Source organism: Hippoglossus stenolepis, chromosome 24 (assembly GCF_022539355.2).
Source record: "Hippoglossus stenolepis isolate QCI-W04-F060 chromosome 24, HSTE1.2, whole genome shotgun sequence".
In the NCBI taxonomy this organism is placed as follows: Eukaryota; Metazoa; Chordata; class Actinopteri; order Pleuronectiformes; family Pleuronectidae; genus Hippoglossus; species Hippoglossus stenolepis.
Genome location: NC_061506.1, coordinates 9,618,891 through 9,641,783, shown reverse-complemented (window position 1 = coordinate 9,641,783; position 22,893 = coordinate 9,618,891). Strand labels below are relative to the sequence as shown.

The following is a 22,893-nucleotide window of genomic DNA, read 5'->3' as shown; positions in this document are numbered from 1 at the left end:
TAATCCAGTATATGTACTTCATTTATTTTTTTACGATTAACAGTCCTGGAAATATAATTGTGGCTAGAGTAGATTGTGTCTTTGGATTGTATTTCTTTACCTCCACCAAGGAGGAGAGGATGCTAAAATTATTGACGGATTACCGTGAAACCCAAGAACCTGATACATTTAGGTGTGGATCCCTTATTTTTAACATTAGGGCTTTTTTTTTACTTATTTCCAAGAGTATATTTAAGGGATCTTGATGAAAAAAATCTGTTTAGAGGACTGATATCGACGAGTTTTGTTAAATTTGGTGCAGCTTGATCATTGCAGATGTATGATGAATTTGTCTGGCTGCGTCCTCTGTGTCTCACAACCAAAGATTGATGGGGCTTCTTTGTTCATAACTTTATGCCACATCTTGCTTTTTGATTGTTCATTGGTTTGTTTTTGCATATTGCCGTTACTATCTATCTATAATGATGATGATGCTGAATGACGACTTTTTACTGCAGGATTTCTCTGGTGGAAAAATAAGCTTGAGAACAAAATCAATCTTTCTGGCTCGTAGAGAAAAAGCACCATGTGATTTTTCAGTTTGCCTCGTCCACAGAGAAAAGGTGCAGAGAAGGAAAAGATCATAGGTGTGTATATTTTGGTGTATTGGAATCCAGCTTGTCCTCTCTTGTGTAATCAAAATGTGCACAAGCAGGCACTGGTTTGTTAAATCTACTCCAAAAACACAAAACTCATCCCCGCACGAAACATCCTCTCAGCAACTTCTGCTGAAAACGTCCTCCGCTGTGATTACGGCAGGTTTGTCTTCCCACGCACACAAAGAAATAAACAAATAACGTTTGAGTTATTTAAGATATGCTTATGTTTCCAATTAGGCCTTGAAGATGGGTTTGACACGCTGGCTTTGATTGTTCCCCACCCGTTGCTCTCTTAATTGGTTCCCTCTAATTTACACAAGTTGCTTGTTGAATGTGTGCTGCCAAAGATGTGAGGTTGCACTAAATGGATCCCGACAGAGCGGCAGAGAGTCGTTGATGATTAGTCTTGGGTAAAACACGTGAATTGCGAGAGCAGCCGCACAAACACACAGAGATGTCGGAGAGGTCCCGTCAAGAAGTCGGTCCAGAGCGGCTGGACCGAGGCCTGACACTCGTCCCCGTGGGTTCGATGCTGGGGGCCGCATATTTTTGGCACAGCAGTTTGACGCTACCGCGGAGCCACACATGGACCTGCACTCTGTTGCTTCTTTCCTTTCCAGCAGCAGCAGTTTTGTATGTGCACAGAAACCAACATTAGATTTGTGTGGGAAAGTGAACGCTAATTGGAAACTGTGGCTCTGGAGGGTCGTCCAGTAACCAGAAGGTTGATGGTTCGATCCCCGGCACAAATACTGTTCTGACAGTCCTGTGCTGGTGCCAAGATACAGTGCGTGACACATAGCAACAAAAATATGATCATACACTGATGAAGGGACAGGAGAGACACTCTCATGTTGTCTGACATGTTATAAGTATGTGTCTGCCATGCGATGAACGTGATGGGACAAGGCGGGACAGGGCAAGTCTAACAGGACAGGATGGAAGAGGAAACAACTACATAGAATGGGATTTGACACTGTAATATGTAATATGTGATATGCATTAACATACAAATACTCAAAAGGTATTGCAATACCCTGCTTTTGAATATATGATACCCCATTTAATAAGCATCAGTCCTTCGAATTGCTGTCTGTAATTTTTTTATTGAAGCTTCATTGGTAACAGTAATATCCATAAGTTCAGGGTCGGTGATACATATATACCATAAGACATGTTATGTAGAAAGCAGAAATATAAAATAATCAGAAACAATAACAAATCAAAATTAGATTATTAACGCTGAAGGAAAGCCTTGTGCCAGCTTACGTCAAGGAAAAATTACACATTTCAGGTTTGCACATTAGTTGTAAGACTGGACATGATATTGAACATAAGATGATGCTCATAAGCTACAGTCTCCGGCGATACAGCAGTTCTGATGTCTCAAGAAATAACTAAAATAACTTACACGACAGTAAACGTCAAGTCCGCAAAGATTTTGTAGACTTTGAATGTGTGTGAATCGAGAATCTACGTATATAACTGTCATGAGAAGAGTTTTAACTGTTCTTTCCGCACTTACTCACTCTGACTCCAACTGAGGCTCAGAAACCACAGCCCCTGTTGATTGAAATGTGGTGATGCCATAAGCTGCGACTCCTCTCTCCTCCCACCTCCATTCCCACTGGTCTTGGCGCGGCTCCTGCACGTTATTCTCGGCCTCCCTGCAGTTGCTCCTCGCAGCGTTGCTTTCCTTCGTAATAAGAAGCCAATGCAGGTGATATTCGGGATTTTGTAGAATCCTGCCAACCTGCAGCTTTTGGACCCCGATTTGACCGTGATGTCCACAATTAGCTTTCGTCGGTGCTCTTCTCTTCACACTCGGTGTCAGTCACCTCATCATCCTTTACATACTAAGCAGCACAGAGCCCGTGGGCCTGGACTGACACTGTGTGTGTGAAAGGAAGGCACACAATATGTGTTTAGGTGCATGTAAAGCATGTGGCTTTGTGTGCATTCATCCCCAGGGGTGATATGTGCTGTGCAGATACGGTTTTTTTCACCACACGCACGGGCAGAGAAGCTGTGTCGTGTGGCAGCAGGTTGGCCCTAAAAACAAAGCAGGGGAAACCGTTTTAGTTTTTTTTTGTGACCACACGACTTACGTACCCTTGAGCAAGACGCTTAATCCCAGCAGACGACCTGAGACCTTTGCTCAAATGAGGAATTGTCCTGTGGGGCAGTATCACATTAATGTATTACATAACAAACACACAGTTTCTTCCCGTGTGCATCCCAGTAAATAATTCACCACTTAGCTTGTGTGTGCGTGCGTGCGTGCGTGCGTGCGTGCGTGCGCTGCGTGCGTGCGTGCGTGCGTGCGTGCGTGCGTGCGTGCGTGTGTGTGTGTGTGTGTGTGTGTGTGCCTGTGTGTGGTGGAAGGGAAGGGGCGGGGGGGGGAAAACAAGCAAGACGCAGCCTGTCATATTGAAGCAGCCAGCAGCAAATTGCACATCTAGGCTAATAAAAGCGACAGGGAAATTGCTGCCAGCAGATTTCCTCCAAATCTCCCTAGTAATTCCCCATGAGCCCTGGCATTACTGCCTCGCTACCCAGCCTCAGATTAACCCCCCCCCCCACTCGGCCGTACGGCAATGCAGCTCAGGGTGTCACCGTGCCCGTTGTTCTTTTGGTATCGTTAAAGGTTTGAATCCTGTCGACAAGTAACAGTGCTGTTACAGAATGTTTGTTTTTATTGTCATCTTCATAATTTTTTTTTATTTGAGTTTAAGCATTGGGATATTGGGAGGATTTTATTTGTATCTACAGTCATGTGCTTTGTACTAACACTATACTGAAAGAAATATAATAACTTTTAATGAGTACGGTAAAAAATAAAGTTAAATTGCTGAATGTTTTCCAGTTACAGCTTCATAAGTGTGAGGACTAGCTGTTTTCCGTGCTTTATTTCATTCGTACGCCCTGTCCACACTTATTTAGCATGAGCCTCTCATCACAGAGATTTTTTAACAAACACATTAGAGAGTGTGTTTGCAGTTTTGTGTAACGACCATGCACCAGAAACAAGAACGGAAATGGCGGTTTCTCCACGTTTGGTCTAATTACAAGTTGCAGCTAAATTTAGCGTCGCCACCATTCGCAGACGTCTGCCTCGTCCACAGCGTTGATAAAGACTTCATCACCACCTACTGGCCCGGAATTCTCGTTTGAGCATTTGTAGTCATTTCTGTGTTCTTGTCCAGATTGAAATTCCATTCCAAAAATATCTGCATCAGTGTAGACAGGGCCTTAATCAACTATCGAGAGTTTAGTAAATGATGATTCGTTGCAGCCCAAATGCAATTAAACCCAGAGTTGACCCATAATCTTTCCATCTCGCTCCATTTCTCAAAATCTCCACAGTCAGGCCACGAGAAACAGCTGAGCCCACTTACTTTCCTCGTGCGTCTGCACTCCACCTCATCTCTGTCTCCACTCCGCCGACCCCGGGGTCAATCGACCCCCCTGCGCCTCACCTCTGGAAAGCGTTTGACCTAAACCCAGCGCCGAGTCAATCGGCATTCACCGCAGCATTTCAACCATCTGTGCCAATTCCACACAAGCTTCCAGGTTACGGTGCAGGAGCGGACTGGCTCCTCCACTCTGCATGTCAGAGTTAATACAACGGACGGTAGAGATTTTGTGTTAGACCAGTTTCGAAGGCTTAATCTATGTTTTATGGATTCTCTTTCTTCTTGCACTCTGAATGTTTCTGTCCCTTTATATATATTTCTTTCTTTTCATCGGTCTCTCTCTTGCTCTGTCCCTCCTCCTCTTATCTTTTGTCAGTCCACTTTAGTTAAAACTACAATGTCCCAAACATTAGTGGATGGATGGGAGATTTTGTTCATTCTTCCATGAACTCAATTCAGGGGAACCTTTTTTTTTTCAGTGGTGGAGAGGTACAGATTTACGTTGCATTTAGAAGCAGCACTTGGCTTCATCTGTTACAACAGGGTGACACTAACAATCTAAAGTGAAGAGCTGTAGGAATTGACAATGACACAACCAAATAATGAAATGCATCAATAAAATGAGAAACCGATAAGAATAAATATGATAAACTGTCACATCATTCAAATTTGCAGTTTTCCTTAGAATTGCCTCAGTGGCATTCAAATCAACTCAAATTTATGATTAAAGTTGAAATACAAGGTGCTTCGCAATACAGTCAATATACAACAATAGAATAAAATGCAACAAATACAATGAACTATGAAATAAATAAGTCAATAAAAATGAATACAAGAGAATTAATTTGTGTAAATTATAGTAAGAGAGTTTTTCCTAACTCTGTATGAATATTTGTCAAATGGCTAAGCTGTGCCTATAATTCTCTATATTAGCTTTATATTAGCATTTAGCTCAATCTAGTGCTGCCTCACACCTTCGCTCGGCTGCGTCTCATCACCTCATCTCCCTGTTTAGCACTTTTTACTCCACTCTCTCAAAGTTTTGATTTATAACTCGAGGATCTGAGTCAATTTGTCTAAGTGACGTGAATCATATATGTAAACCTGCAGCCTCAGGCAGAGAGGAGGGTCTTACACTGCTGCAGGGGCCCGTTTCCAGCCGTTTGAAATCCTGCATTATGATCCTAAATTTAAAAATGACAAGAGGACATAGTGCAATAAAAAACAGCTATGGTGCTTCATTGTTATCAGCGAGATGGAAGGAAAATACCTGAGTGGCACCCAGAAATAACGAGAGCATGTTTCCCGGTGTTTCATCATGTCAGGGCCGTTGATTAACTGTAATAGTATTTTTTATTTAATTTAACATTTGATCCATACATTTCCACATGAATAAAGTCTGTTTAACCTTAGCACCTGATATAAACAGATGATAGATATACCGGTTTGCAGTAAATCAGTTTCTGGTGGGCGGGGGAGTATCAAGTACATGTGGACTAAAGTGTATATTTAAGCATTTATAGGTCTGACAAGGGACATATTTAAAGCTTCAGCTGATAGCTCTCCTTGACGAGGCGAGGCAGGTCATCAGGGATTCAAATACTGTGGCAGCGTTCAGTCAGAGGCATCACTCAGTGAAATAGCAGGTTGTTTATCTGCAGAGCGAGAGGCAGAGCGAAGGAGGGGCGACCGGCGAGATTGACTGAGAGACAAGCGAAGAGCGGAGGCAAAAAAAAAAAGAGAGAGGGAGAGAGTAGGTAGTGTAATTTGATCGGTGCATGCTGGGAACTAATCAGTATGCTGCCGGTGTGCGCCGCCAACCCCCCTCTGTCGCACACACACACACACACACACACACACACACACACACACACACACACACACACACACACACACACACACACACACACACACACACACACAAGTTGCACAAGGATGGCCGTCAGGATAGACAAATAACAGAGTAATGTGATCATGTAAACGCTCCATCACTCTCATCGTCCCACGGATTCAGCATTCCCGGTTCTCTCACACACACACACACACACACACACACACACACACACACACACACACACACACACACACACACACACACACACACACACACACACACACACACACACACACACACACACACACACACACACACACACACACAAACACAAACTTTTTTTCTTAATACCCATGAAACACTGCACTGACCTCATTTTCTCCTGGATCCTTGCGTTTTCAGGGCTAAGTATCAAACTTAAGTTCCTCTGACAGCTAACCTGTAGTAGTACTTAGATTTCCAAACTGCATGCTGTGTTGTACTTGGGCAAAGATTATCTTCATCACAAATGTATGAGGTATTGAGGAATGCTGCCATGTTTTATGAGGAAAACAAGAGTTTTCATCATGTTTGCGCTCCACAAATTAAGCCATATAGTGAGTATAGTATTGGTATTGCTTTCAGAAGTGCACATGTCCAAGTAAGTTGCTTCCGATATTTCCTTGTAAACTGACCCCTATGTGAAAAACTCATTAGTTTCCCTTAAATTGAGTAAATAGACTTCATGCGCCGCTTCTAAAAACTCCTTCTTTTTATATATATATGAATATAATTCTTTTTCACTCCTTTTATTTTGCCCTCAATGCCTCAGCTGAACTGCTCATATGAGCTTGAATGGAGCATCTTGTGTATGAGAGCATTTCTAATATGATTGGAAATCACGCAGATACAGTATTTGAGATATTTGGTGGATTATCACTGATCACACGGCTGGATTTGGGAGCGCTGCCTAAGTCTCTACAGTAGAGAAGCTACTGGTCCGACATGAAGTGAATAAGCCCAAAAGCTCCTAATGGGCCTGCTGGTTTACAGATTATAAAAGGTATTTGTCAGTGTGTACTGCTGGTGAAATGCTGGGGCTGCAGACAGTGATAAGAGTTGGGAAAAGAAAAAAAAACATGTATTTCCTGCTGTTTTTCACACTGCGGTCATTCTGCTTCTCATATCTTGTGACACTAAAGGTCACCAGACATCAGTGCTTTTATTATTCCACTGAGTCAGACCTCATATGTTACAAATTGTACATACATGCACAAATTTCCATTTTTGTGGTATTTACAGCATGAAGTATAGCATGAAATATGGCTGTATGCTGGTTCTACGCCCCCCCACCGCTGCTGCATTCAGGGAACAGCGCATGATTGATAGATCAGCACTTGCACTCTTGAATTTATGCACACACCATGATATCCCCCCCTTTTAAAATGTTTTCCGACATAAGGTCATAATTTATCTTGCCTCCAGTTACTTCCTCTTCTCCCTCCCTCCCAACTCTTGATAGCATTGCTTGTAATTTATCGTATTGTTTTTAATTAAGTGGATGGCAAAGGTTTTTAAGTGCCCAGCAGTTTCACGACGTGCTGTTTCTTACCTGATTTGCTCAATTCAGCGCACACCTGCTGTAAAACGCCAAAGAGTTCCCAAACCGCGCTGCCGCACGTCGCGTCAAATGTCACCTTTTAGATGAAGTGAGCACGGGGACGATAAAGCGACGGCTGGATAGTGGTGAAAACAAACTTCACACAGGGGGACGCCGCAGATTCTCAGCTGCAGCAGCCTGGTTGGTGTATTCTCAGTCTGGCACAGAGGATCAGAGAGGAGGCAGCTTTGGATTACAGAGATGTCTGTCCTGATAAAGGAAAAACTTTAAATTAAATGGAGTCGCGGCAGGCTCAGTGCAGCGCTCTTTCTTTCTCTCATCAAAACCCAGGGTTCATATCCGTACGTAATGTCTTATGAAACACGAATGCGAATTTCATCCTTCAAAAAATCTGCTATTTGTTGATGTAGTTCACATCCTGTCTGTGACGCCGCCGTCCACTTCTTGCAGCAGGATCCGATCCCGGCAGATATTGGGGGAGAGGCGGTTTCCAGCCTGGACAGGTCGCCAGTTTATGGCAGGGACAGCATGTAGCCTTCTTGCAGATATGCAGTGAAGTCCGAACATCTTCCTGAACAGTTTCGGAGAATGCAAAGTCAGTTGCTGCAGATATTTTCTGGAACTTTCTATGCCAGCCGCCTGGTAAACTGTCAAAGTGAGAATACAGCAGGACATTTCACAGCAACTGGATGTGTTGATGAAGTAGTGAAAGTGGAAGAAGACAAATATCTCAGGATATAAAAGACACGTAGAGGACGCCGGCATCAACTTGGAAAGAAGTTCCTCAGGAATTTATACGTCCCGTTCTGCCCAGACGACCCCTCACCTGAATGTTCCGGACAGTAGAGACAAACAATCATTTACTTTCACATTCACTCCTACGGTCCTACAGTCTCCAATCAACCTAAGCCCTATCTGCCTGTCTCTGGAAGTCAGAGTGAGGGGTGGGGGGCATGCGAACTCTTGCTGTGAAGCGACAGTGCTAACCACTGCACCACTGGGCCGCTGGTCAAACCACCAGAGGGCTTAATAGGGAAAAGACACTGCAGAAAAGAGTCATGGGTGAGAACGAGCAAATCAATTTGATTGTCCACGGTGCAAACTGAGATGTACGTGTGAATAATCCGAGGTTTAGCGGTGGAGTCTACGTGTTTGTTCTGTATGACTGCCGTTAAATGTGATTTCCCTATGGTCAGTGGAGAGTATGCCTCAAAGGTTATTTGTGTAGATATTCACAAGACTGTGATTTTTACTCAGATGGAGATCTGACATTCGGCAATCACGGCCTGATGACCTTCCTCACATCACACCATTAAAATCCTTTCTTTTGCAAACACACCGTTCACTCAGTCGTGTCAGCGCCCCCTGGGAGAATCCATGTCACCTTTTTTCACTGCAAATACTTCCTATCACGCTGACCTTTTGTCATCCCCAGACGCTTGACTCAATGTCATGGTAATTTATCCAGATGGATACATGTAGAGTTTTTCAAATGCACATTATAAATTTTTACACTGCTGCCGGATTAATAGCGTGACACTTGTGCCCAAAATCCCTTCGTAACCCTTTTGAGGAATGAATTCACTCCCATATGTTGATTCAGACTGGAAGGGCAGCGGCATAGGTTGTACAAATGACTCCAATTATCCTGCCTATGCACCAGAACAGCACACACTCCGTCACACAAAGGCAGTGTGAACATGACGAGCAGGGAGAAGCGCAGCGGGGCGCTGTGTAGATGATGTCTGCTCTCACCAGAGCGGTAACCTTTCCCTCTGCATCCTTCCTGCAGAGTCTCCCTTTCCTCGTGGGCTCCTCTGTCACACTGTTTGTCCCTGTCCGGACTCGGCTCTCGTTATAGAAACCTGTTTATACCAAGCTCTCATAACACGTGATGCAAGGCGCGAGAGAGAAGGAAGAGGAAGGGGATGAGAGGAAGGGGATGAGCGGAGAAAAGGAAACAATGAAACAGAGAATGGAGCTGTGCCATGCGAAAGCGAATATAGTGTTGCTGATGTTTCCCAATTTTGTTAGCATGTTAGAATTTGACATTCCTAAGCTAAACATTTAGCTTATGATGGACATTTTCAAGTAATTGATTAATGAGATATATAATATAATATGCTACTTTGAAGAAGTAGCATATTTTAGTAATATCTTATTTAGTTGTTGATGGAATTCATGATCCAATTGAATGTAAGGCTCCTGACAAACTAACCAACCAATGGACAGGACTGAAAACATAACATCCTTGGTGGAGCTAACCCCATGAATTCTTTAAGTACGAAAAAATTCCGGTTCTCTTACTTGAAATTCTGACACGAAGTGCCTGAAGGAAAAACACATTTTCGACCACATCGGGAACGTGTGCTGTATTTCTAAGAAGAACGTGTGATGTGTGATGTGTGATGTCCACACGTCTCACTACATGCATTCGTACCACTTGAGCACCACAGTCCCACCATGTACAAACCCGGCTCTCTACTTCCCCCCCGGAGAAAAGTGATGCAACGATTTCCAAACCCACTCACGCCCTCACCCTCCTCCCTCCTTCTGAATCTAGATTTGAGGCGATAAGTTACAGCAGCTCTCACTCCTTGCCTTTTCAAACCATGTTCCCCCTCATTCCCTTCACATGGCTGCCTCGGTTAAAGTCGCGCGCCTGGTCTTCTTTGTTCATTCGGCTCACGTGCGGCTGTAGATTTCCAACACAGTGTCTCCTGAAACGCTGGGAAAAGCACCCACAGTCCCAACCACTCTGCTGTGTCCTGTTTTCATTACACGGACTCCCCAGGAGAGGGTATGGATATAGCAGCACTCTCTCTCTCTCTCCCCTCACTTCTCTGTCTCCCTGTGTCGTTCCCTCTCTCGCTCACTGAGCACAATAAGCTGTGTTGATCTCACCTGGTGAGTTTGCTTCGCTGGACCATTTAGAGACTAGATTCTTTTCATCATGGCTTAGGAGACCGGGGCCACTCCGCTGCGATGAGGTACCGCCAATCAATGCGCTGGTGAAATCGCATGTGGTAGAAGGGAGTTTGGCCAAAGTGCTACATGGCAAATGGAAGTGTCTTCGCGTGTTTATTGGTTGGGGCTATATATATACAACTATACTTTAAATCTATTTCATTTCACTGCTGTAAATCCGTGCCTCACATAATCATAGGTGAGAAAATAGGTCTTCCATCATGAGAACTTGTTCTGGATAAGCTGACAAATCATGGTGCCTAACACTTATTTCCATTCCTGACACCCAGTGTCTGTCGGACCAGGGTATTTCCAGGATGATATTGTAAAGTCTAAATCATTCACAATGTTGAATAGTCTAGATGTCAATCATAGGTGGACCACGATCCAGGTCTGGACCCCAGAAGCCGTCCTATCCGGTCCCAGACCTATGACCGATGAGCACCTTTACGGCTCTGGTTTCCCAGGAGACTCATGGACCAATTGCAATATACTTTCTTTGATTTGACAGTCGGTAATTGACTACACACAGATGTGTAGTCACAGTTGTGTCTGCATGTGTTTACTGGTGCGGGCTATATAAAATGATGTTTTAGATATTTTGTCTTTCCGTCTGTGCCTCAGTGAATAATACATTGGAAAGTAGGTCATCCATCATGACAAATTCCTCAGGATAAACTGAGAAATCATAGTGGACCAGGCTATTTCCAGGAGGATATTGCATAGTCTGAATAATATAATATTGAGTAGTGTAGACCAGGGGTCACTAATAGGCGTCGGGACCCAAATGTCCGCCTTTCTATTTCATGCAGTGACAAACTTTAGCCTTTACGGTACTGGTTTAGAGGACCAGGAAACTTACTAACCAGTGCATTATACTTTACAGTAGTATTGGTTTGTGCTGTATAAAATGATATTCTAGACAGCCGTCTTTCAATTTGAGCCTCACAGAAAATAGATCTTCCATCATGAGAAACTACACTGGACAAATCATTGTGCCCAGCATGATATTTTATAGTTTAAATGATATAATGTTGTATAGTCTGGACGATCTGCCTCTCAGACAGCTGAAATATAGATACTGAGGTTTATGCTCATGTCTTCTTTCACTTGGATTACCATTGACCTGTTTTAGCTTGTGTTGGTGTGAGTAACACAAGCCTGGCTGTAATTTGTCAGGAATGAGCCAGACCGGGGCGTAGAAACAGCATTTGATCAATTTGGCAGCTCCCAAAAGTCGACCATGCAAGTGCCATGAGTCATAACATTTCATCAATAACAAGCAAATTCAAGTAAGCAAGGCTGGATGGAGGCCGGGACTTTGTGAGCCACCCCCCATTTGACACGGGTAGATTTGGTTTTCAGTCATGCGGCGCACAGGAAAGTACACGGAGGCCTGGAGGTAGAGAGGTAGAGCTCAGATCCTCTGGACACTAGTTAAAAAATAATTCAAATTGAAAGCCTCGCTAAAGTGGCCCCAAGCTGAGCTTCTAACCGCAGGGAGCTTCAGCCAGGAAATGGGACGGTTGGGGGTGTGTGTGCGCTTCAAAGGTGACACAGCAAGGTCTCAAGGAACCTGCCATTTAGTGCCATGCATCTCTTTCTTTCCCGCTTTCGCCCCCTTCCTTGCCACATTTTTTCCATTTACGCCACGTCTCTGGCCCCTCCATTAGCGGCGAAACTACATGAGCCTGCTTTGGGATTCTTTATTCTCGGTTAAGTCCAAAAAGGAGTCCCTGCACAGCCCTGCACCAAAGCCCAGCAAGCGCTCAGGCCCTGCTGGTATCCAATCCCTGCCTTCTCACTGTGAGGAAAGCTTTTTTTTTTTTTTTATTCTCAGTGAACAGCAGCCTCAGCATTTTAGACCAAGAATCGGGTTGGACAAGAACACAGGGATTTCAGGAGGGTTTTACTCTCTCTGCTGTGGCATTGGAGAGAATAAAAAGGAGTAACTGCAAAACAAACGCACATAAATTCTAGTATTTGCTTCATGATTAATATGCAATTACTACCATCATATTATAACCTTTTTTGTGGCGTTTGTCTAATGTTTTGTGAAGTGCCCTTGTAAGTGTTTCATTAATGTCTAATGAGCTTTTCATTAGGAGAATTCAACTGTGACTTCTCCACGCAAGATTAGAAGCAGCACAAGGTTTCACAGTGGTAATGATTCTCTGGCCGGATCGGGGCCGCAACAATAGGTGCTGCCTCCGTGCCGACGAACGTTATGAGAACATCAATGCAAAGAGTGGGTGTTGATCTTTGCAAATGTCACGCTCGACTCCACGAGGCTCGACTCTGGACTTGTTATTCACCCGACCCCCAGCCTGTTTGTTTCCCACCGCACTCTAATATTCAACAGCGCTACCTTATTTAATTTCCGGACACAGCTTGTTCCCGGCAAAAGTAACACAGCGGAAAGAAAATTGTAATTTCACAACACATCATTGAGCATTTCCCTGTTATGATTGCCATGTGTTAACTTGCTATACAACCCAGGAAAAGCAGTTTAAACATTGCATTGTGTCTCTTGATATCTGCTTTACCTGCATTAATTAAGGGGAATGGCGGCGGCGGCGGCAGTTTGGCTGCTTAGCGATAATGAGGTGCAATGCCAAGTATGAATAACAAGAGATTGACCATACGCGAGGGAGACGCAGCTAAATGAATACTGAACACAGCACAGACAATGGCCGCCTTCAAATTCATGATTGGAGAGGCATGGGCTGTAATAAACAAAACAAAATGAATGCCGAACAGAGAGACGATTAGACCGCCACATCTGGCGACGCAATGTGAATGGGTACTCAGCCGCTGCAATTACAGAGCTGGTGTAACCCCTCACTGCCTGGATGTTAAAAGACATAATGCCCATTCCCACTGTAAGATGTTTTTTCAGGAAATGCCTCACGCTGCCCCGTTGAATCTGGGAAACCCCCCAGCGATAATCACGTTATCTCCCCTGATTCAATTCCTGGGCTATTTCTCCGTCCACATCAGTCACTCGCTATCCTTCTGATCACATTGCACAAGGCAAATCTTTAAGTCCCTTCATGAAGAGCCCAGACTCTTGTATTAAAGGAAGGAGTAATTATAGAGGAGGGAGAACATCATCTGGACGGAGGGAGAAAAGAGGAGATGTCGGAAGAAATGCTAGAACTGACATTTTAGCAACGATTTTTTTAGGGTTGTGGTTGAGAAGCAGAGGCTGTTTATCTTGTCACAAGCAAAAGGAGAAGCTTTTTCTGATTTAAAGAAATACCTTTAATATTGAATGTGTGATAAAAAATATATTAAAGGAGAAACAGCTGAAGTACTCTCAGCATCTGACCTCTAATACAGGTGTGAAAAGCAGTGTGTTTTTTTCTAATTCATTCAGATATTGGCCTATTTTAAGATGAATGCATTTTAAACCTAAACTGATTGAAGATGGTAGAAATGTTCCGACACCATTTTTTTCCTTCAGATACAATTCCTATACCTGGATCTGATTCCAGTGCATTTAAGAACAAGAACAACTCCTATAATGTATTTTAACAGGTATTAACATTCAAATAGAAAATATCTAGGAATACACAGAACTACTTCTAAATGGACCTTGTGATGCCATTGTTAAGAATTCATTTTGAATCTTAAGAGTGTTTAGCAAATATTTGTATTTGTGTTCCTCCCACACAATGTTCCAGGCAGCCATTGGCCGCCATTAACATCAATATGGTATAAAAGACACTTTCAGAAAACTCCAACTTGCTTGCAGGATATCAGTAATTCGTAAAGTGTGCTGTTCCTGCCCAGCGTTATTTGTCTTTAATTGACAGCTCCCCACGTCTCACCAAAACCATTTAACAGAAAGCGATATATGTGCACGTTTTTTTAGATCGCAAATGGCCCTTCCAAAATAAAAAACCTGTTTCCTCTCTGAAGTTTCCCCTCCTGGCTGCAGGGCTTAATTTATTCAAGGCTGTTTAAAAGCAAAAAAAAAGAAAAAAGAAAGGCTTTCCTACTTGAGAGCTGGATTGTTTTGGATCTGATTTGGAATTGCTGGTAGATTAACTTGACATGGACAGTGCACACACTGCATGCAGTTATACTGATCTGTAATCTATGTAATCTGCAGTGCACAAGGGCGATATGATGCTCTGTTCACTCTGCATGGGAAGTCTTTCAATTCTCCATGTTTGTTCTTTCCCACGTGTGCAGCTCCTGTTTTTTTTCCCCACTTTCATCACCACTGACACTCACGTATGCCCTCGTTCTTACCTCTGTCAGTTGCACCGAGATGCAAAAAGAAAAAACGCACGCCTGCCTGCTCTGTCTGTCTAACTCTGTGTCGCTCCCTGTTTTCTGCCCCCTCCGTTACGTTTCATGTCTGCTTAGCCACGGGAATCTTTGCCGACGTCTCCGTCCTGCGCCCACAGTGACAGAGAGAGATGCTCCGGAGGTGTGGGGGAGATAAGGGAGAGGAGACAATCGCATTAAGACTCACTTTACCCCCACGACCAAGACCAGAGGTTGGGATTTGAATGTGAGACTCTCTGTGTTTTTTTAATCCCTGCAAGGCCGTTTGTGCAATTCCCCACAAACCGCGCATGCAACCGTGCGCACGTGCAGTAAACCCAACGCAAATGAACACGCCGTCGTTAAGGGAATAACGTGAAGCCACATGCACAAAAAGCTCCATGGAATGAGTCTTGGAGACGAGCACCGTGGCGGTTGCCATCATAGCAGTGGAGCTGTCAGTGCTACAGTGCAACACGCTGTTTCGAATCCATGGGTGAAGCCTCTTGACATCAAAGGTGGCACACAAAAGCATCCATGTTTCCGTTTATTGTTGTCTGCACCTGTCAAGATGGTGCGTTTTTATTTTTTTATGTGTGTGTTTCATGTGCTCCTCCTGCACACCGGCCCTCCTGCTCTGTAGCACCACAGAGACCCCTGGTGGAATTGGCACGCATAGCAATACGTGTGTGTTGGTGTGGATGTGTGTGTGTAGGTGGGGGTCCGGGAAAGATGTCAGCATCCCCTAAACACACACACACACACAGCGTCTCACAGTTGGGGTTTGCTTTTTGTGTCTTTAAAAAAGACGAGTCCCCACAATGTGTCTGTATAAAGAGATGTAAGTCCCCACAACATGAGTCCAACCTTGACCACACACACACAAGCAGCTCTTATCTCTCAGCTGTGGACAGCGTCTGTGACGGGGCCGAGAGACAAAATGCAAAAACTGTCCTCCAACTTGGGGCCTTTTTTTGGGGGGGGAATCTCCAAACCTGATTTTCTCCGTTAAGGCTTTTCGCTATCATCTGAGCACACTAGACTGCACTAGAGGGCCAAATTAGAGCAGGCCTTGGTAAAATAAAATGCCTATTATCTTTGAACTAGCAAGTACCCAATTATGCACCGCAGTTATCTCCCATCTCACAGACTTCTGAGTCCTCGCCACAGGGCCAATGAGCAAGGAGTGCTAATGAAGAGCTGCTGAATAACCTTTTTGCCTTCCTGGATGCACAACCGCCGGGGCCTCCTTGATCGTTGGTGGCTTTTTTTATGGATCAGAGTTATTCCTCCTCGCTTTGATGATGTGGTTCTTTCTTTTCTTTTTTTTCTCCCCCCCTGTTGAGCCTGTCGCGGCACAGGCCGCACACTCATGAGTTTAGCACCAGCTGCAGCATGTGCGTGATAAGTGTAAGGAAAAGAATGAGATGTCTCTAATCGACGGCAGTGAGAGAAAAAATATGACAGCGTTGTTCGAAATGAGCCGGGCAGAGAGACAGACTCCTGCTGATGTGGAGGCAGGGGGTTGGTCTGTTGATATACATTTTTTGCTGCAGCTTCTTAGCGCTTACAGGAACATTGCACTGCTTTTTTCTTTCTCTTCAGCTTTTCCGTCTTCAACAGTGCCCCTGCTTTAGCTACACACAAAACGCGTGTTTCAAATGGATTAACAGTTTGGACATCGGGCAAATTCAATGAAAAACAGGAAGGAATCTATTTGGAGAAACATAATGAAACCAGATGAGCGTATATGATGTGAATCCTATGTTTAAGTCTCTGTGTCCTATCTATTGTATATAAGACAGCATAGGTGTAGGTGCAGAGGTTCAGGGATAAGGCAGTCACACCCATTTGTTATATATGTTTTGAAATACAGCATTGACCTCTGCTGGCACAAAGCCTAAACACCCTTTATCCTCTCATTGCATAAGCATGGAAAACGTTGTTGTAGCATATGTGTAGTTTGTGAAATGATGGTTGACTTTATCTAGTTCAACAGACCCACGCGTGCAAGTGACGTAACCTCGCGGTCACAAGAGGATAATGTGTTATGTGAACTCCTGCTTCATGTGCACGCAACAGGAAGAATTAAGCGTGAACTGTGAGTTTTACAAATGAATTGATTCATAGTGCGAAAAACTTGGAGGGTCTGCCCTACTTGTGTTTTGTGAATCTCCCATTCCTGCGGAAAAACCCGGCGATTGAAGTTTGCGAGTGGGGTCGGACAGAGGCTGCTGAGGAGTACGAGAGCTTTCACGGAAGCACAGAAGTGTTGTGAAGTTGCCGCGTAAGAGGGTTCAAGAGAGCGTTTAAAAAGTTTGAGAGGCCAGCGGGGAAAGCGGAAAGGCTCTGGGATGGTTTGAGATGGCACCTCTGGAGCCCGAGAGACGCCATCTGAATTGGTGGAATCAAGGAGGCTGTTAGGGAGTTTTGAAAGGAGAAAGAAGGGGTTTAATAAATGGAAGTGCTCTGTGTTAGGGGCCGGCGATTGTTTCCTGTGGAGGGGCACATGGAAAGAGTACAGACATTGCAATCTTTTGTTGTTCTGGCATATGTGTTCTGCTGCTGGCTGTACACCTGTTACAATACCTGGCTCTGAGATGGAGGAAAAACAAGGGTGTTGCTTGATTTCTTTATAAGCAAGCCCGAGGAGCAAATAGAAGTTTGCATTTTGTGTCAAGGAATCAAATATGTCTGTGTTTTTAATGTGTCTTGTTTTGAAATGTGGACTAGGTCATCAAAAAGCAGCCAAAGTACAAACAAACTATAGCTTATCTGCAGATGTGCTGATTCATGTGGGCGTTTCCTCATGTCTTGTCCCTTGTCTCTCGCAGGAAGTCCAGTCAACCTGACGTGCCGCGCGTTCTTCGGATACAGCGGAGACGTCAGCCCGCTCATCTACTGGATGAAGGGGGAGAAGTTTATCGAGGATCTGGACGAGGAGCGCGTTCAGGAGGGTGACATCAAGTACGATTTTGAGTTTGAATTTGATGGTTATGACATATGAAATAAGTTTGATGAAATATCAAGGACACCTCAGTAAAAAGTAGTACAGTTGAACAGCATCACAAATTACAGCCTCCAAAATTATCTTTAGAATAAATCAACAATTAAAATTCAATTAAATCTTAAAATTGTTGTTATTATTTTGAAACTCTTTGATTTCAGGCCTGTTGTATTTTACTGCATTTAGCTTTTATTCAGTGTAGATTAATATAATCTCAATGCATGTTATAGAAACCTTTACTCTTACTGAAGAACTCAACTATAAACTAATAAATAGATTTATATATAAATAATTTCTTGAGTAACATTAAGTTTTTGCATGGGCGGCTGAGGTGTAGAGTGGTCGTCCTCCAACCTGAAGGTCGGCAATTCGATCCCCAGTCTTCCCCATCTGCATGCCGAAGTGTCCTTGGGCAAGATGCTGAACCCCGAATTACCCCTCATAGAACAAAAAGGTGCTGCTAATAGATGCACTGTATGAATGTGTGTGTGAATGGGTGAATGTAAGTGTACTGCAAAGAGCTTTGAGTGGTCATCAAGACTAGAAAAGCGCTTTATAAATACAAAACCATTTACCATGTGAAATAAAAATATAAAAATCTGGAACAACTCGGTTTAGGTTAATGAAACCAAAACAAAATATAAAACAGCCGAATCAGAGTATAAATGACTCGTTCCTGGTGCCTGTCAGTAATCCTAAAATGTAATCCTAATATATCATGCCTGGCTGGGGATAAAGAGTAAACACAGTGCTGTCTTGCTGCGTCTTAAACAAAGCGCTCCAGGATGCTTTTGCTTCAAGTACCATGCATCGCTGTTGTGCCGCTGTGATAAGCCATTTCCAATTTGCAGAGCTTTGGTCTCCGTCTCAAATACTCCCACACTTTAGATGATCCTGTGCGGCTTCTCTTCCAGGGGATCCATTCAATGACGGGGCACGACCGTCTTTGGGACGCACACTTGTCGTAATCAATTATGTTGATTACCCCAGCTCTAATTTCGTCACCTACTGTCGTTAAACATCTCTCTATTTATGTTTCTCCACAACCACTCATCCGTAACTTTGCCGAGGATCCGGGGAAGTGCAGTGTAGAATTTGACGAAGCAGGGATTTCTGGGTTTCTTCTGCAGGACTAGTGCAGCAACCTTCAAGCTGTGGTTGTGTTTTAGACATGGTTACCCTGGTAACAGCAAGTGCAAGTTTACAGTTTAAAATTATTGGGTGAGACTCTGTCTGTGCAAACATAAAATAATTCATAGAGGTCGGTGCCCATCAAGCTGGAGCGTGGCCTCTGGTTCCTTCTCCACTCGTTAGACGGACAAATCTCTTCATTTCCTCAACAAGCTCTTGTCCGACATTGAGTTCAAACTTCACAGGAGTTTCACTGGGGACCAGAGGAAGAGTAGAGTCTGCTGTGGGAGTGTGGTCGGGAAAATCTCCCATTTGTTTTAAAGCTGAAACTGTGAACCGCTGTTACCACGGTAATCGCTTTATTCGTTGATGATGTCGCTGATGATATTATCGGAGGTCATTCTCCAGCTCGACCGGCACTTATTTGTACAGTAACCGCTCAATCCCCAAATACTTCACATGAAGGAAGGGATGAAGTAAGGGAGGGGCGGAGGGTAGAATAGAAAGAAGGAACATTAAATAGAATGAACAATAGATAGAAAAGTAGATAGAAAGAAAAGAATGATGCATAGATAGATAGATAATAGATAGATAGATAGATAGATAGATAGATAGATAGATAGATAGATAGAAAAATAGATAAAAAGAAAGAATAGTGCATAGATAGAAAGATGACAGAGAGACATATAGATGGATGGAAATGCAGTGCTCCAGGCTGTCTGCTGTTTTCAGAACCATGGACAGCTCTAAGTGCTTTGGTCACTTATTTCTATTTACAATAAATGTATGTGTGACTCGTTACGTTTAAAACCTACAATGCAGAAATTACATTATATATATATCCTCACAAAATGTAATCCAGCACAATCATAAAAAGCAGCACAGGAGCTGACGATAGGAGACATCTTTTTAAATCCATTTACTTGTGCGACCACACATCAACAAACTGAAGAATAAACAGAACCTTCACACCACTGACCCACCATTAAAATGATATTCATGAATGCTGTATGTGTCTGTTCAATAATGCAGACACCTATGCATTCTTTATCACGTACAATATGTAAATGGGCGGTGCAGGCACTTGACATATAAGTGGAGGGAGTAATAGCTGAGCAGCACATGGCATTCAGGTCTAATGAAAAATAACAAAATGTTCTCTTCAGCTGTCAGGTGATAAGTAGAAGAGACATCTTGAGTTTAACCAGCGGAGAATTATATTTAAAAAACAATATTGGCACTCAGTGTTTAAACCACATTCACTAGATCCAGATTTTTATTTGCATCCACATCAAATTAAAGCTCCCTTAATATTTCTTATGAATTTTCATCAAGATCAAGGGATATCGAAAAAATGTAAAATGTACAAAAGTGAACAAATTCTGCCCCTTTGTGCAGATCTGCAAATTTTAATGAGTTCTTCCTTTTGTAGTTTTTGCATAATCCTGCTGAAAGTCAGAGAAAGAAACAAACTTGGCCAAGGTACCAAACACGAATCCTTTTCATAACGTCGGCCTCTTTAATATGTAAATTTGTTCCACCAAAATGCCACATGCATAACGAAGGGTCCCCCAAAAGTAGGGCTACAACATTCCACATATTGACTGTGGATTATTAGAAATGTCAGGTTTTCCTCAGATTTTGTGTAATTATAACATTATTACAACATATGCGATGTCCTGATAACTGTAGGGGGAATATGTGTCACACTCTCAGGGACGGCTTACCACCATTTGTTTGCTGTTTAGTTATTTTAAAGTAATTCATTGGTTCATTGTTTGTCCGCGCACGTCTCTCATGTCCCGCATTGCTCGACTCTTTCACACACGACGAGAAAATCCCTGTTGTGGACAAATGGAATCAAATGAAAAGGTTAACAGTAAGCAGCATGACAAGGCCGTGGGGAGAGTTAGTGGCCCAGCCTGTGACCTGGCATTTCGAGATGTCTCTGTTAGCCTGCTAGCACGATCCATCCCGCGCCCAGCACCACGCTCCGTTATGAAGGACACCAGGCCAATTAGAGCCTGGAGGATTTCGAGGGGTGGTGGAGGCGTGTTGTGGTGTAGTAACGAAGGAAGAGCGCTGAGGAGTGCGGTTGGAAACCCTGCCTTTTATATGATAGTCAAATGAGACAACAAGCCAAGAGATCAAAACCGTGACCCTGAGCTGCATTGAGAACTGTGTTTGTGTGTGTGCAGGGGCAGAAGGGAAGAGGGCCACAATACGTGCACTGTTTCTGTTGTGTGCCTCCACGTGATATCGTCTCCCTCTGTGTGTTTCTATTTGTTTTATTTAATTATTTAGCTCCCATTCGAATGTGCACCACTTCAAACCCACTCCCTGACATCATTCCATGAGCTTTTAGCTTTGAAATGGAAATTAATCACACAGGAGTATTCCCAGAAGGGCCGCCTGTAATACATGAAATGGAGCTTTTGGCACAATGTTTCACCGCTGAGATTCCGAGTTGATATAAAAAAATTTGTGGCTGCGGAGCAAGACTTCATAGATCTCGGAGGTGAAGTCGCAGCACGAAATGCAGACATAAAGGCCGTGCTGCTCAAGTTTAAGAACTTCCTGTCCCTGGTGCAAGGGCATGCAGGCCCCTTTTAAGCAGCAGCTACACTGTAAAATTTAATTAATGCTCCTAAAGATATATTCATGGAGAAAATATGCTTAGTCATTTGAGATTTAGTGGTTGAATGGAGAAACTCTTTGGAGAAGAGGGAGACTATGGGAGGCTTTTTGTGAGATTTTGATGAGATCCTGTTGTTTTTGTGGCTTTGATTCAACGACCGTGAAGTGTTTTGATCACCTCCTGGTGTCTGGCTGCAGTATAAGTCCTATCTCCTCCAAGGTAATGGGTGGGGCATGGACCAAACAAAAAGTGCATTTCGAATAAATGTGTCTTAAAGAGATATTCTGTCATTTTAGGTATTTCTCATCACCCTGATGTTTGTTCAAATGCAAATTTATCCCATACGTTTGGTATTTATAAGTTGATGCCATAAAACAGCTGAAACATCATTGTGTATAGCTGAGACTAACTCAGGATTGGTCAAGCCCTTTTTTTGGCAGACCTCAATATGCCTGCCCCCTCCCTGATCCCTATATTGCACAGATTCTGGCTCCAAATGCGCAAAATGCCAGCATTCATGTCTGGAATGTTTTAATTTGTGGATAGTGGGAGGAACGCGTTGTTCATCTTTTCATACAGTGTATGATTTGGAAGGAGAGAAGCAGCTTTTTTTCCCCTTTTCCAGTCTTTCATCCAAGCTAAGCTACCTGTTGCTGGTCGTACCTTCATAATCCTTTATACAAGTGGTATAAAACGTTTTACACCCTCCGCAACAAATCTACTAAGCCATTTTTTAAAAGCTAAAACTGTAAAATGGCCGTCATTTCCCGTGCCAGATGTTATAAGGGAAGAAACAGATGTACCTATAGCCTCTCTCACTCCACTCTATCGGCCGTCTTCCACAGCTTTACCACATAACGGCTGACCTTTACCTTGACAAGCGCGCGGAATTCTCAGCATGCTCGTTTTCCATTTATCTGTTTTCTTGCGGGTCAGGGTCACAACAGGGTGAACACAACACTCCAGACATCTATTCTTTTAAACAAACATTTTTTTTTTCTCGCTCCTCGAGGGCTGGATCGTGCATGAAGAGGGCTCCCACTCGTCCACCATACCAAATAGGTTCTCTTGTAGGGTGCGGGGCGTCCAGTGGGTCATCTCTACCAGAGTTATCAGAATCCTTAGCAAAAGACCAAAAGTCCGAAGAAATGCTTTTTCGACCGACCTGAGCATACATCAGTTTATAATATTTTTCCAGGCTGCATTTTTCGATTGCGAGACATCAACTGAAAACTGGAGCACTTCTCCTACAAAGTGACACAGCAGCGTGGCATAAACATGCCAAGCTGAGGTCTCGTGGGTGATCTGTCATTGTATAGCTCCAATTATACATGTCCAATTGTTTTTTAAATAGATGCTGCTTTGATGTAATTCAAATCTGCCT

At 43.5% G+C, this 22,893-nt stretch overlaps 1 protein-coding gene across 3 annotated transcripts in view; it reads left to right on the top strand.

The window, feature by feature from the left end:
* Nucleotides 1-22,893, top strand: part of LOC118103598 (interleukin-1 receptor accessory protein-like 1) — a 260,882-nt gene that overhangs the window by 214,544 nt on the left and 23,445 nt on the right. For all 3 annotated transcript variants that reach the window (XM_035150687.2, XM_035150688.2, XM_035150686.2), the window contains one exon: nucleotides 17,568-17,700. In XM_035150687.2, the coding sequence (XP_035006578.1) occupies nucleotides 17,568-17,700 (133 nt within the window). The remainder of the gene's footprint in view (nucleotides 1-17,567; nucleotides 17,701-22,893) is intronic.